Here is a 16763-nt window from a genome sequence, read left to right as displayed (position 1 = left end):
CTAAAGCCGAAAGTGTCGCTCTGCCTGGAGAATCAACCTTGTTCATTGAACTGTTTTGTTTGTTTGTTTGCTTGCTTGCTTTTTTAACATATCTCCCTTATATAGCGCTGATACAACCTACAAAGCTGTAACTGTGGGATGTTTTAAAGCGTAACTTTTAAAACTTAAAAAAAGGCTGTGGGGTAGAACAGTTTCATTAGCTCTGAGCAGAAGTATAGGAAAAAAAGCGATCAGGCACGTCAATACAGGGAGCTCAGCTGTTATTACCATTACTCAAATTACTGTTTTTAGTACAACTATTGTGTGATCATGCAGCGTGCTTTGGTGATTCCCCTGGCTTCTGCACGATCCAAGTGAGGGAGGGAGGGGGAAAGAGAGCGAGGAAGGGGTGGGCCACACAGGCATCGTTATCGTAATTAGCTGGCGTCTTTCTCAACGCCTCTGAAACCCCGTCGAGCTGCTTTACACAGTTCACGCTCCTGGAGAGGCTCAGACAAACATGCTACCCGCTCCAGATTAAGACTCTTACACTTCTGTTCCGGCACGGACTGAAAAGTTTACTTAAAAAAACGATAGCAAACTTGGAGGGCACCTTGGATCTGCACGTTTATTCAAAAATAGAAAGTCAACAATATTTCAGCTTCCATATTCCTTAGATATCTCCTGTTAAGTGCAGAGTTCGTGTGTAACAACAAAAGTGCTCGGGAATAGCTTCTATGATTCCCCTAAACATTATAAAATAATTCTCTGGATTTCGTAAGGGAATCTCTAATCCACCTCTGCCTACAGAACCTGTACTCGGATACGTTCACAATTAGCTCCATAAAAGATGGTAGTTTGTTTTGTCCAGGTGGAGTTATTGTCACACCAGGAGAACGGCTACAGGACTCAAATGTCCCTCCTATCCACCTGTTGGACTCTCTCACCTTGCTACTAGCCTGTGGGGGTGTGCAGAAGCTCTTCCCCCACCCCCAAACCCAACCTTTGCAGTTGGAATAGTCTGTCCCCCCTTCCCCTTCTTTAAGTATTTGGGCACCCCCCCACCTCGTTGTGGGAGCCGCCCCCCCCCCAGGCCTGGACGCTGTCTCCCTTGCCCTCTTGGTGTTTCTGCGCGCGGCTCAGCTGGCCGAGAATGATGTGGCAATGCCACGTCTCGTCCTCGGAGTGCCGCTGCTACCGCCTCAACGGCTTCTCCCTCCTGAAGCGTTTCCCTCTCTCGGCAGGAGGGGGCGGAGGGGGGGGCGGCTCTCGCGCCCTGGACCAGCCCGTGGGAGACTGGCTGGAGCATGTGGGACTGCCGCAGTACGAGAGTAAGCTCCTGCTCAACGGCTTCGACGACCTGCGCTTCATGGTGAGTGCCCGCCGCTATCTGTACACCCCTCTTACTTCCCACCCCACTCTTACCTTGTCCACCTCTCCACACTGCCAGTCACTCCTTCTCTCTGCTTTTTTTCCCCCCTTTCTTGCCTTCCCTTCTCCTCATTTGCCATAATGTAAAATTCCTGCTGCTCTGAACTCTGGGAACTCATGACAAGCCTGTCACAGGACTTCCTTTCTGGTCCCAGTTAGTACTGATTGGCTTGAGGTGTTTCTACCGTCTTTCTATCCAACCACTTGTATGGGCTTATTCCCTCAGTGGAGAAAGACTCATAGATATCTGGTGTTTATACTGTATTGTTTTGTACAGGGGATGTGTTGACAAAACATAGCATCTATCTTTGGGGGTTTTACAGTTCTATTTTGGGTCTGGTTCCCTCACATGAAAACCATAATTATCTCCATCCGCCAATCAAACCTGGTTCTTGTCCTTGTTTTCCTTTTCCTGCTGCTCTGGTAATAACCGTTATTAGCTCGGACATGACGTTATCAGTCTGGCAGGCGAATGTGAGCCTTGTGTATCTGTGGGTATATTTATATATTATAGTTATTTTTAGGGGTCTGTTTTTCTCCCCCTGCGAGGGAAGCACCTCTGATTTCTGGTCATAATTGTCAGTGGTCTTAACTTCCTTCTGTAACCTTGGATGTGCGTTTCTTTTAATGAGCTTGAAAGAATCTTCTGGGTTTACTTCTTGTATACCTTGGAGGATTTCGAATGCTCTAATGCGATCTGGCTGCAGTCTCCTACATTCAAGCATTAAAAAGCTACGGTTCCTTTCACTTGTCTGTGAGATATTCCATAGAGAGCTGGGGTTATTCTGCTTCCTCCTCTGTACACCTCATTCCAAGGCAGAATTGTCTTTCTGTCATTTAAACTTAAAACCACATTGAACACTGTCAAGTCTTACTGGTGCCTTGTGTTATATGAACATGATAAAAGTGTAAATTGTGCCCAGTTTACCCATTGGGTATTGTTTCCATGTCCACAACGTAACACACCCTGGACCAGAAGTCTTGAAAGTTGACTGTACGCTACAGATGGAGCCAATCCCTCATACAGGACATTCAGCTTTTTGCGTGAGGATTGGGCTTTAGTCTTGCACATGTTCCTCATCTCCCTTTCTTATTCAGGCCTTCCCAAATATCGCTCTCTAGTGGTAGCCAAAGTTTGCACGCCTTCTCCCACCTGTGACAGGCTTTGAGGTCCTTCAGGAGAGTCTCCTCAATGTAAATGTGAGAGATTACCACTATTGTAATTATTAATACAGTCCATATGGCCAGATTGTAGCACAGTCATTGCCCTCTTGAGACTTGTTTTGTTGGTAGTAGCCTATTGATCTGAGGACCTGATCCAGCTGCTTCTCGAATGATCCCACTGAGCCACTTTCCACATTAAGCCCTCTTGTTTTACTGTGTATTAAATTTAGAGAGACGTGTCCTACGAGTAGCACTTTGATCCAGATGATAGTTAACATGGTTTTAAAGGTCACTTGCAACATGCTGTTCCTTATCTCAAAAAAGGCCTGCTTGTTCCACCGCTTCCATTAGTCACAAGGATTTTTGGTGAGTGTGTTAATTTATTAAATCATCGTCCTGAGATGAGGCCGAAAGCAAGAGGGGGAGAAGATTCTCGCTTTTTCTTGTCATAGCTTTCTCTTTAATACTTACAAGCTTCCTGTGGTCACAAGGGGAGCACCTCGGGCCAAGACAGCATCAAAAGTTTGCAAAGCAGAACGCTGGATCGTAGCTGGACCTGAGTTTATAGAAGGGGTCAAGACAGTTAGTGCTGCAGAAGGCCATGAGCAGGTTAAAACGGAAGAAAGCTCTGGGCCTCGGAAGGTCTTTCCCTCCGGCCCTCTCCCAGTGCTCCTCACTGTGGAACCAGGGCCTTCACCACTTGCAAACAGAGCCATTTCCATCATCCATTGGCAGGTTATTCTCAGCTCATAAGGATAGCAGCCCTGATGTGTTTATTTTTGTTAGTTTTTCCTCTCTTTTTTTCTTTCTGCTAAATCATCAGGGCCGTGCTCTGGCACTCTCTCAATAATCAGGATGGATGGCCGTGCGGTGGTGAATGGCCACAGCTGGCACAGGGAGCAGGGCTAATATAAATCAGTGCAGGAGAGACGGGGGGGTCATGCAGCGTCTGAAGGAGCCGCAGGATGCCGGCAGGTCCTATTTCACTGGGACCCCCTCCTCAGTCGTTCCTGGCCTAATCAGTCAGCTTGGGTCAGGGCAGGGTGGGAGTGTGGGAGCGAGTTTGTTTCTCCTGGGTGCTTCTACAGAAAAGTCAGTCTCCAGGGCCAGCTCTATTGAAGTGAGCACAGCACAAACATAACTGTGTTTCATAACCGATACCTGTGCATGTGTTTGGGCCCTGGATGCAATATAATACATAATAATAAATAAATACACTTTTTTTAGGGGGGGGGGGCGCCACACTCTTGTCACACCACCATGGAGTTTAAGACATTAAAATTGTGTTAACTGGGGAATTTAAGGTGCTATGGAATGTGAAAATCGTGAAAATTAACTGTGAATTTGTTAGTGCTTTACTTGGGAGTAACTTTTCCCCCATGTTTGTTTACCCACATGAGTCACTGTGTGAATACCGGCATAAGAAAACCAGCAACTAGCACATAAGAAGAGTGAAATGTTCCAGTTTTCCCACAGTACTTTTATAGTTAAGGCTGTCGGGGACATTTGTGAATCACTGTCTGTCCCTTCTGCTTTGTGCTTTTCTGCTTTTCTTATTTCGGATTCAAGGCTGCTCAGTTTTAAGTGACAGAGTTGTATACCTTAGCTGGAAGTTGAAACAAGATAAATTTACCAGTAACACATTCATACCTTCTGAACACCGTCACACTCTTGCCTTGTTACGGTGATTTATTGGGGCTTCCTCTCTAGCAATGCAAGGTGCTACTCAGTCTGAAGCTGTTATTGTTTCGGGCACCTGTTCTCTTCCTGCGGATCGTAGTGTGTGGTAACTGGAGTGGGAAGCCTGTAAACAGTGAGTCTGAACTGAGGCTCATTTACATCTGTGTAACAAGACCAGGACAGAGCCCCCAGGGGAGCAGGGAAGACGCATAGAGCAGGGCATGCTGGGAAGGGGGGAGACCCAACTCTTATGACACAGCAGCAACAGTGATACTGCATGGTGAGTCATTTGCACTGCTGTGGAATACACTCTACTGTGAGAAAAATAGCACCTTAACACCTTGTCATAATAAAATGAGCAGCCTTGACTCAAACGCATCGTGTTCAGTGGCAGCTTGGCCTTGTGTCACACGGCTTCAATCACACACTCCGGCAGACGACTGACATTCGTAGTTTGAGTTTGGATGGGTTGGTCCAGTATTCCACAAGTATTGAGAGTTGTGTATATTTGCACTTCAAGAACCCTGGTAATCTTTTCCATCGGTGTATGAAGTGCTCCCTGACGCGCGTGGGAGGAAACCGGAGGAAACTGGGAGTGCTGATGTCAGCAGGGCAGTGAGACCAATGACCGGTGGCAGTGCAATGGTATGACAGAGGGTATTTGCGTCCTGGTCAAGCAAGAGGCAGAACACGTTGGCTCACCCACCCTCGGGCACGAGGCCGCATGGTTCTGCTCCGTTAGCATCGCTAATCGCTCAGTTTCTTTCCCTCTCCCGCTCTCGGCCACCTTCAATGCTTCCTGGGATCAGAGGACATTAACTAGATATACTGTCCTTCAGGATCGGAGCCCCGGGGAAATTAAGCTGGTTTATTTTAAAGTTCTCCCTAGTGGCCTACATATCGGCCCACTGTATATATAATGCATCTTTACAGGGCGGGTGTATGAGAAGAGAGATGGAGCATTTCTGGAGTATCTTGCGCAGACATCAGCCAAGATTGAATGAGAGAAGAGGACATCCGCTTGGGATGTGTTACTGTGTTACAGAGACGTGCTGTTGACATCGGAGCTCTGTGTATAAATGAACATCCCCCCTCCTCTTCTACTGATGAGGTTATTCCTTTAGGCTGGTCAAATCCAATTCCACTCTAACTGTAAATGTAAAAAATATGGAAATGCACACAAGAAATTCAGATGTACTCCCAATGACACCCCCGCCGCCCCCCACCACCTGATTCAGCCTGTTTCTATTTTGGGGAGAGAGTTCGGTAGGGGGCTGTGTTCCTCTATCTGTGACGTCTGCGCCAGTGTTTGAATTCTCACGGCACTCGGCACTAATCTCCACACAAGCCTGCTCTCCGGCTCCTGCCAGGCTCGTTAAGAGGCGGCGTTGGTGCTGTACCTGATATCAGCCTCACCGGCTCTTGCAGCTTCAGAAAAATCCAGGAAGGATTTAAACAGGATCTAGACGGCAGCAACAATACCCCCCCCCCCCCCCAAAAAAAAACAGATTCTATAAGCAGTGTTTATTTCTCCAGTGAACTTTAACGCTTTCAACATCTAATACCCTGGACCCAACAAACAGCCCATGCCTGCACACTCTCCCTCATCATCAACAGCCTCTTAAAGAAGCTAAATATCCTAATTTTTAATTTATTTCCTTTCTGCTTTCCATGTCCCATATGTGTGTTGTAACCCCGGCAAGTTATTTCTGCTAAGGTTAGCAGCCGTTCAAGTTAAATAGCTTCTGAAGTGAGTTCTCACAGCAAGTGATTAAAGCAAGATAGAGACGACTGCAAATGGGTCGCTAGGTTTTCAATATAGCAAGGCTATGGCAGAATGAAAGAGTGAGACATGTGAAGCAGTGCTGTGCTGGTGATAACAGTGAACAGGTTGCAAAGCAGAGAGAAGATTGAAAGGGTCTGAATGCCGTCTGAATAGGTGACTTTTGAGGAAGCGCCAGGGAGTTGTAGCAATGGTTCAATCCTTGTGTTCTTAGGTAGCTGGTTTTACCACTGTATTTCTGTATTTTTCTTTTCATTTGATTCTAAAATGAGATAATTCTCTTCATTTACAATGCATCATTTACCGTGTAAAACCTGAGACCAGAATTTCATAGTGTCTGACTGAGCACGTAAGAAAAGCGGAGAAAATTAAGAATCCAAACCCAAACTGCAGCAGAGTTTAGATTTGACCGAAACTTCTTTAGTTCTGAATCTTAAATAATGATTGATCCGAACCCAGGTCCGCTTCCTTCGCACCCCTGATGGGATGGGACCCGGATATTTTTAGCATTGAGCACAAAGCATCTGCGCGACGCGTATTATTTTTTTCCTCCGCTAATTAAAAATGCATCTGCCTCCAGATGAACTCATTGAAACGGAGCCTCTCGCGTTGCGCTGCGCTGCTGTCCCCGGCTCTGAAGCCATTACCATAGGTTTCAATATCCTCAGCCCATTAATCCCGGTAGCATCGTGTGTCCTGCATTTCCAAGCAGATTCGTTCTTGTGAGCCGCAGCAGGAGATAACCTTATTTCCCCGTCTTGGAACTCCTCTCTGCTGTCAGAGCCGACGCTGACTCTTCTTTCCCCGTTTCCTTGCCATTTGGAATGGCTTAAACCACCGCAAAATGGAATGGCACCTAATTAAGTATTGAAGACAAGCATCCAGCAGTGTAGCACATCAATCCAGCTGCTCTTGTGCTTAATTCAGCTCACTGATTAAAACTGAAAGGCTGTGAAACATCTTGATTTTTTTTTATTTATTTTTTTTATTCCCTGCACATTTCTCCTCCCCCAAAATGCCTGACTTATTATTCGCCGTTTATGAGTAGATACCTTTGCCCCGTAAAGTAGTAACTGCAATCGATGGCTTGTTTTCCATTTAATCTGCTGCGACATTGTGCTGATGGTGAGCCATGCTGATGATTTATCTCTAGCGGCCCAGACCGGCTTCATGCCTTTCCCCTTGCCCTCGTGTTCAGGTGAAGTTTAATCACCTGATCATAGAGACCCTCCGCCCATGACCTAAATCCATGTCTACTTTTTTTTTTTAATTCACTAGGGATATCATTTGTTAAGTGTCCACAATTTAGAAAGTTTGTTTTCAGTAAAGATCCCATTGGGTTAATCCAGAATTCAATTGGACACATCTGAGTTCATCGTTTCCCCAAATATGGCCGCTGAGCAATAAAGAGGGGACAGTAGCTGCATGTGGTCAAAGTTGCATATTTCAGGTTTCTTTTTAGTGGTGAGAATGGTCCCATTCTCCCAAAACTTACCTACGTCCGTTGGGAAAACATCAGCTGTTCTCTACGTCAGGGCCTGTGAGATGTAGTAGGCCGAGCTATTGGAAAATGGTGTTGTATACTTATCTTTGTGAGTGGTGCTCAATTTCGTACACCAGGGCTGTGTGTGTGTGTGTGTGTGTGTGTGTATGTGTGTATGTATGTATGTATGTGTATATATATATATATATATACACATACACACACTCACCTAAAGGATTATTAGGAACACCTGTTCAATTTCTCATTAATGCAATTATCTAACCAACCAATCACATGGCAGTTGCTTCAATGCATTTAGGGGTGTGGTCCTGGTCAAGACAATCTCCTGAACTCCAAACTGAATGTCTGAATGGGAAAGAAAGGTGATTTAAGCAATTTTGAGCATTTTGAGTATACATTGAGGGAAAAAAGTATTTGATCCCCTGCTGATTTTGTACGTTTGCCCACTGACAAAGAAATGATCAGTCTATAATTTTAATGGTAGGTGTATTTTAACAGTGAGAGACAGAATAACAACAACAAAATCCAGAAAAACGCATTTCAAAAAAGTTATAAATTAATTTGCATGTTAATGAGGGAAATAAGTATTTGACCCCTTCGACTTAGTACTTGGTAGCAAAACCCTTGTTGGCAATCAGAGGTCAGACGTTTCTTGTAGTTGGCCACCAGGTTTGCACACATCTCAGGAGGGATTTTGTCCCACTCCTCTTTGCAGATCCTCTCCAAGTCATTAAGGTTTCGAGGCTGACGTTTGGCAACTCGAACCTTCAGCTCCCTCCACAGATTTTCTATGGGATTAAGGTCTGGAGACTGGCTAGGCCACTCCAGGACCTTAATGTGCTTCTTCTTGAGCCACTCCTTTGTTGCCTTGGCTGTGTGTTTTGGGACATTGTCATGCTGGAATACCCATCCCTGACCCATTTTCAATGCCCTGGCTGAGGGAAGGAGGTTCTCACCCAAGATTTGACGGTACATGGCCCCGTCCATCGTCCCTTTGATGCGGTGCAATTGTCCTGTCCCCTTAGCAGAAAAACACCCCCAAAGCATAATGTTTGACGGTGGGGATGGTGTTCTTGGGGTCATTCCTCCTCCTCCAAACACGGCGAGTTGAGTTGATGCCAAAGAGCTCAATTTTGGTCTCATCTGACCACAACACTTTCACCCAGTTCTCCTCTGAATCATTCAGATGTTCATTGGCAAACTTCAGACGGGCCTGTACATGTGCTTTCTTGAGCAGGGGACCTTGCGTGCGCTGCAGGATTTCAGTCCTTCACGGCGTAGTGTGTTACCAATTGTTTTCTTGGTGACTATGGTCCCAGCTGCCTTGAGATCATTAACAAGATCCTCCCGTGTAGTTCTGGGCTGATTCCTCACCGTTCTCATGATCATTGAAACTCCACGAGGTGAGATCTTGCATGGAGCCCCAGACCGAGGGAGACTGACAGTTATTTTGTGTTTCTTCCATTTGCGAATAATCGCACCAACTGTTGTCACCTTCTCACCAAGCTGCTTGGCCATGGTCTTGTAGCCCATTCCAGCCTTGTGTAGGTCTGCAATCTTGTCCCTGACATCCTTGGACAACTCTTTGGTCTTGGCCATGGTGGAGAGTTTGGAATCTGATTGATTGATTGCTTCTGTGGACAGGTGTCTTTTATACAGGTAACGAGCTGAGATTAGGAGCACTCCCTTTAAGAGAGTGCTCCTAATCTCAGCTCGTTACCTGTATAAAAGACACCTGGGAGCCAGAAATCTTGCTGATTGATAGGGGATCAAATACTTATTTCCCTCATTAACATGCAAATCAATGTATAACTTTTTTGAAATGTGTTTTTCTGGATTTTTTTGTTGTTATTCTGTCTCTCACTGTTAAAATACACTACCATTAAAATTATAGACTGATCATTTCTTTGTCAGTGGGCAAACGTACAAAATCAGCAGGGGATCAAATACTTTTTTCCCTCACTATATATATATATATATATATATATATATATATACACTCACCTAAAGGATTATTAGGAACACCATACTAATACTGTGTTTGACCCCCTTTCGCCTTCAGAACTGCCTTAATTCTATGTGGCATTGATTCAACAAGGTGCTGAAAGCATTCTTTAGAAATGTTGGCCCATATTGATAGGATAGCATCTTGCAATTGATGGAGATTTGTGGGATGCACATCCAGGGCACGAAGCTCCCGTTCCACCACATCCCAAAGATGCTCTATTGGGTTGAGATCTGGTGACTGTGGGGGCCAGTTTAGTACAGTGAACTCATTGTCATGTTCAAGAAACCAATTTGAAATGATTCGACCTTTGTGACATGGTGCATTATCCTGCTGGAAGTAGCCATCAGAGGATGGGTACATGGTGGTCATAAAGGGATGGACATGGTCAGAAACAATGCTCAGGTAGGCCGTAGCATTTAAACGATGCCCAATTGGCACTAAGGGGCCTAAAGTGTGCCAAGAAAACATCCCCCACACCATTACACCACCACCAGCAGCCTGCACAGTGGTAACAAGGCATGATGGATCCATGTTCTCATTCTGTTTACACCAAAATTCTGACTCTACCATCTGAATGTCTCAACAGAAATTGAGACTCATCAGACCAGGCAACATTTTTCCAGTCTTCAACTGTCCAATTTTGGTGAGCTTGTGCAAATTGTAGCCTCTTTTTCCTATTTGTAGTGGAGATGAGTGGTACCCGGTGGGGTCTTCTGCTGTTGTAGCCCATCTGCCTCAAGGTTGTACATGTTGTGGCTTCACAAATGCTTTGCTGCATACCTCGGTTGTAACGAGTGGTTATTTCAGTCAAAGTTGCTTTTCTATCAGCTTGAATCAGTCGGCCCATTCTCCTCTGACCTCTAGCATCAACAAGGCATTTTCGCCCACAGGACTGCCGCATACTGGATGTTTTTCCCTTTTCACACCATTCTTTGTAAACCCTAGAAATGGTTGTGCGTGAAAATCCCAGTAACTGAGCAGATTGTGAAATACTCAGACCGGCCCGTCTGGCACCAACAACCATGCCACGCTCAAAATTGCTTAAATCACCTTTCTTTCCCATTCAGACATTCAGTTTGGAGTTCGGGAGATTGTCTTGACCAGGACCACACCCCTAAATGCATTGAAGCAACTGCCATGTGATTGGTTGGTTAGATAATTGCATTAATGAGAAATTGAACAGGTGTTCCTAATAATCCTTTAGGTGAGTGTATATATATATATATATATGTGTATATGGCGGTGGTTATCAATTTAAAGTTTATGTAGCGGTTTTCATCTTCAGGCAGGCTGTTTTTTCTTATGCTGTAAGAACGAGCAGGATTTTGCATGTATGGGCTGTCCTCTGATCTGGGGAGCTTTGTCTCCCTTTTGTGCTGTTGGAAGAGGGAGATCAATAAGATCGCAGTGCTTGTACTCTGTGGTAGTAGAAGCGAGAAACCCTTGTTCAAATAAATGAGATGCACTCTTATTGACTGCAGGAAGAATTGGGGCAGCTCTGCTGAATGCTTTTTCTCCCCCCACCCCCAATTTCTTTTCCAGCGACAGTGGGATTTGGATTGAAAAACTTATCTTGTTTTATGTGTGTTATATACAGTATTTTACACAGCGTGTTCAGTTGGATAGGCAGGATTACTTGCAAAAGGCTTTTCATTCATTACAAATGTTTCAAACCTGAGGCCTACGGAGTCGCACATCTTAACCCTGGCACTGGTGAACAAAGTAGGGCTCCAGGTGTTTTTTGCTTTCCCCCCTTAATTTTGAGGTTGAGACAAAACAAAAGGTCCTGAGCTTTGAACTTCAGGGAATCAGCAGCTAAAACCACAACCGATAGCTGGCTTTCCCCTCTTCTCTTCCCTGGAAATCCTTCTGCACACTGGATTGGGGGTTCCTTCCAGTGTGGTTGCTGGGAGCAATGATGTGGGTTGCTTGTTGCTGAGTTATCTCCCCACCAGCTGCAGTAACAATGAGCAAAACTCTCGGGATTTCTGGCTGAATGTGATAGTCTTATGTCTGACTTAGGCGGCTTCAAATGTATCTCTTTAGCCCCGTGTAATCAAAAGATCAGCCTTGACACTGATATGATAGCATTCAAAAGCGCTGAGTGTAAATTGGAGCCGACACGAGTGCATCAGTATCTCGTTTGCTTGGCCTTCTCCGTGCCTGAATGAGAAGACAGCCGAACCGGGTCCCGTGTCTCTTAGGCAGTTATTAATATTAGCAGTTTTAGTTATGGAATTTACTCTTGAGCTGCTGTGGAAGTAATCGCAATTCTTCAGATATTAAATGCTCATATTGTCTAGTTTTTACAAATTGCTGCTGACAAGACAAGTAGGGAGAGCTCAAGGGACGCAGCATCGTTTTTTTCCTTCATAATTTTTCTGTATTTGTATTGACAGACCGTTTTATTATACACTGCATTGATTTAATTCTTCTTTTTTTCCCCTGCTGTCACATTGATGAGATGAGTCTTTTTCTTTCTTCAATGATATGGATGAGGTGGAGGTGGGGGGGCTGAATTATAGACCCTTAAGGAGAAATACGTAAGCAGCGATCAAGTGATACCGCACATTCGACAGGGACAAACGAAGCTCTGTAACCAGGGGGGGTGGGGGGCATGCATATCTGTAGCCTGCGGGATTGCTGCAGTTTCAGTGTACTGGCTGGTGCTGGAGTGATGGAGCTGTGCAACACTTTTGCAGGGTGCTGTGAAATGGCAGTAAACATTGCCTGTAGCGTTCTCCACTGCAGGTTCAGGGCCCAGAAGCAGCCACAACACCACGAACCAGAAACGGAAACTGCTGTAATCCCGTACATGTGCAGTTTCACCCCCCCAATGGGAATGCTAAGTCAGATTGACAGATATGACCTCCTCTGTTAGCGACCACAGTACTGGGAATGTGCAAAATGATTTCCGTGGGACATTTTGCATCACTTGAGCCTTGATTTTGGCATTTGTGGCGCACACTCATTCTAATTGTGTAGTGATGCTGCACATTCTTTATCGGATGTGATTGATCATGTCGTGCCGACATACACTCATGCAAGTAGCTTTGTTTTCCCTTTTCTTTGATTCTCGAACGCATTGCAGGTTTATGTGATGTTCTTATTTATTTATTTATTGGCAAAAATTGTATTAGGAAATTGTTGTACCACAAGCCTTGGTGAAACTACACCATAAAAGAGAGAAATCAATCCTTCTCACAGAACTAGTCCTGCTCCCTTAAAGAAGTTGTAATCCATCTTCCCTCTTGTCCCTTACTGTTTCTGTCTTCCAACTGGCTCCCAGTGATGTAGTCTTGCTTGTTCTGAAATGATGCCCATTCTCACCTCTACAGCTAACAGGCACATAGAGTCAAAAACTTTCCGATAAACCATCTCTGGCCTTTGCCCAGATTTAAATGCTCACTCTTCCTCCCCCGGCTTGTCCACCCTTGTCAGCCCTGGCAGACCCACAGTCGGCCTCTGTTGCGTTAAGACTGAGAGACTGATGTGGCGGCCTCCCGTTTACTTGAAGCTCCCAGGAGGCCCCTGGAGTGGCAGGGACCCTTACTGAAAAAGCAGCGGAGGTGTCGTTTCTGTGCCCCTCCATTAGACCAGCCTGTCTGGCATCTGTCCAACTTATTTAAAGGCCGAGGAGCGGTTTCTACCGAGAGCCGTGCTCGTTCCAGCCGAGTGGGTCCTGCGGGCTGCGTGGAGCGAGCTGCATCCTAATGAGCAGCGCTGTGCTGTGCAGTGAGCAGTGTGGGGCTGGGCTGCGTGCTTCAGCGCTGGCCAGACTGATGGAGGGAGGCAGCTCGGCTAACAAGCAAGTAGACTTTGTTTTGTGTTGTCAACTTGAAATGTCTAAAACCTGCCATTTTCAGCGTTCCAACTTTTGGGATCTATTATGCATCACATACAGAAGACCTCGCACTCAAGCAGTAATATTCACACCACAGCACATGACTAGAATAGTGAATTGTCTACCAGCTAGATCACCACTTCACCCTTTTTCTTTTTCTGTACAGTTTAAGAGAATATAATATCGGAGTGGCTGAAGGGCAGCAATTGAGTATGTTGTGGGAATGAAGGAAAGAGTGAGGTTTGTGCTTGTGGAGGTCTGCAGCACATCCTGGCCTTCAGCATTCATGTTTTGTTGCCTCACGGATGAGAGGCAATTGTTTGTGTCAAGCAGGGGGAGACCTGCACGATCCAGGCGTGCTGGAGCCGTGTGTTCAGTGAGAGATCATGCCACTAGATGTTGCAGTCTGTAAATATTGATACAGGAGCTGTGCAGTGTGTCAGGTTGCTGAAGGTGCCATCTGGCGTGGTGTGAGGGATGGGACACAGAGGAGTGTGTACGTGTGTCACCATAATCCTTTACCAAGGGGCAGCACGGCAACAGGGATTGCTAATGTGGGCAGTAGATGATATTGCTGGGAGAGCTCCTGACCACATTTACTGCAGAGTAACAGTCTGAGCAGGGAGAGGCCCAAGGAATATGTTCAGCACCCTGAGAGACAGCAGCCAATCGGTCTTGAAACAGAAATGACACACTAGGCATTGTTGGTACAATTGAACAATCCCAATGCTTTACAGAACACTCAGAGGTGGTCCTCACTATGAGCCATCAGTCAAGAAGTAATGAGGCAGCAGCCATAGATTTGTGGTCGAGTCGTTTTCCCAGTAAAAGATCTTGCGTATCCATTGGAACATTTAAAAAACGGATACTGTGACGATACTATATTTGCACCATGGTGGAATGGTGTGGAGTGGTGGAAACGCACAGATCTCCTCTTCCCTGACCTTCCTTGCCTCCTCTTATGCTTTGTATTATCTAACTGAATCTTAATATCAAATACCATTTTATTTCTTTTGGGAGAAAATGCCAGAGAGCAAGGTGCCCCCTGGGTGTGATAATATCCTACTTACTCTGCTTTTAAATAATAATAGTAAGTGTAGTCTCAGATTAGCATGTCAATCTATATACATATATTGTACGTATGTTTTTAGACAGCCAGCACAACAAAGGGGATCAACAATCAATCAATCATTAGATAGAGAAACCTTCTGCCAGCATTGCTCTATCACTGGCCGTCGTTGTTAGTTATTCATGTTAGTGGGAGAAATCAGCCCTGACAGCTTTGCGGATGGAATACATCTACAGAGACCCGTCATATTAGAATGAGCACCACCAACAACAGGGATGATTTTGCCATGTTTTTCTCAATAGTAATTCTCTCTCAGTGGTATGAATACAAGTCTTGGGCTTGAGTCATGTGCTGGAGGCCCTGCGTGAACCACACGTTCCTGCTCTGTTGTGTGCTCCCTGTTCAGTCCCAGATGTGTCATCTCCACCTCACAGCGGGCTGTTTCAGTGGCTCTGAAGTTTTTTAGTTTTTTGTTTTTATCATCTTCTCTGGGGATCAATGCTGTACAAGCTCAGGCCCTGCATTTCAGCAAAGATGCTGAGATCCAATCCTGTCAATTCCAATTGAGTCCCTGTTCTATGCTTTCTGGTTTTAGATGGGAGGGAGAAAAAATATAATCTAATGATTCTTTAAAGTGAAGAACTTCTAATATATATAAATTTTTTTTTCCTTCCCTCAATTATTTAGATTTCCTCAAGCTCTCAGATATCATGAAAGCTTTGCGCTCTCTAGGTCTTATTTTGCAAAATTTTTCAAGATCAAATGTCAGTTCCTTTTTAGATTCCTTTTTTAGAAGACGCAGATGCACATAGAGTAGCTCTCTCTCTCTCTCTCACTTGTGCTGCTGTACTGAATAACCCAGTCAGTGTGCCCATAATAACACCTGCTTCTTCTGCCTGCATCGTCCTGTCCTTTAGCTTGCCATTTGGGAGAGAAGATTGTCCTCCAGTGAGTTACCCTATTCCAGTACTTTTTCCCAGTGGGAATTACAAGGTTTTGCTGCCTGTAGTTTCTCTGTTTTTAAAAAAAAAAAAAAAAAAAAAAAAAATGACAGTTAATTACAGCAGAACATACCGGTAGAAGCTGGAATTAACAGAATACATCCCATCTGTAGTTAGGATTCTGGGAGTCTGTCTGGGCACTCCTCAGACCTCATCAGAAGATCAGTTTAGGAAACACAAAATACATTTGTCTGATAATTCCTCAAAGCACCTGCGTAGGTCAGAGCGACAAGGGCAGCGATCGTTTGCCTGGGCACCGTCCCAGGCCACTGCGAAAGAATCCTGCGCCACTCTCCCCGTGACATAATTGAAGTCACTGTGCCAGCAGAGTGTGGTGCCACGGAGGCCCCTCTGCCTCCTGTTTGCCAAGCACTCCTTTCAGTATCTCAGTCCAGCTCTCTGAGACCCTCGCGGGCAGAAGATCACACCTGTGCCAAGGAGTACCACACATGATGCTGAAATTAGCACTGCCCGCGGGTGTCCCTGCCTCCTTGCCAATTTATCGCAATACAATCCAGGATTAGGCAGCTTACAACTGTTGTTATTTTGTGTTTTCTTTTGAGACATTTCATCAGTAAGCAATTTGGTCTTATTTAATATGCTTAGTTTTAATGACCACCCTACTATAATGTACTACAAAAAGGAGAATACCTGAAAGGATTGTATAAGTTAAAGAAATGGATTCTTAGTCTTAAACAGGGGAGATTGCGTGTGGATTTGATTACAGCAGCACTCAAAATCTGGAAAGGTTAGCAGCACAGTCAAGTACACCTGGAAAATAGTGGTGCATTTTGGGATTTAAAATCTGAGGCATATTTTACACACCACAGTCTTGAGTGTCTGGGGAAAAAACTGATCAGTCATGTTGTTAAAACCCCTCCAAGAAGGCCACTGAGATGCAACGATTTGGCCTTCTTTCACATTGGTTGCATTAAATCCACTTTGAGCTTTTTTGGAATGTATACTGGCTCTTCTTCCCACAGTGCCTGTCTGTCTCGGCAGTCCTTACCTAAACTGCTGCTGGGATTGAGGAATTTAACATCGGCTTACATGTTATTGTGCTACTACAATGACAGAAGTGGGTTATTTCTTTATTTTTGAACACCTCAAGTTTCTATCCGCTTTCTGCAGACGTGGTGTCTGAATTTTCAGTTCCAGACATGCTGTGAGATTTACCTTGATAGTGAAATTGCCTTGTCAACCTGTGAATGGTGACTCTATTGTGGAAATGTAGTTCTTGTGGCATACTGTGCTATTTCATCTTTGTTCTGCTCCACAACTTCTAAGACACTGACCTTTC

The 16763-nt window shown here is 45.1% G+C and overlaps 1 protein-coding gene across 12 annotated transcripts in view; it reads left to right on the top strand.

Annotated features, from left to right (window-relative positions):
- The window catches only part of LOC136749334 (ankyrin repeat and SAM domain-containing protein 1A), a 118019-nt gene that overhangs the window by 81670 nt on the left and 19586 nt on the right, over positions 1–16763 (top strand). For all 12 annotated transcript variants that reach the window (XR_010816742.1, XM_066703533.1, XM_066703532.1 and 9 more), the window contains one exon: positions 1224–1351. Coding sequence is in view for 11 of the 12 variants with exons in the window: in XM_066703533.1 (XP_066559630.1) it covers positions 1224–1351 (128 nt within the window). In the remaining variant the exon portion in view is untranslated. The remainder of the gene's footprint in view (positions 1–1223; positions 1352–16763) is intronic.

Source organism: Amia ocellicauda, chromosome 5, assembly GCF_036373705.1.
Source record: "Amia ocellicauda isolate fAmiCal2 chromosome 5, fAmiCal2.hap1, whole genome shotgun sequence".
NCBI lineage: Eukaryota > Metazoa > Chordata > Actinopteri > Amiiformes > Amiidae > Amia > Amia ocellicauda.
Note: the sequence above shows the minus strand (reverse complement) of the source record. Positions and strands in the feature narration are given on the sequence as shown.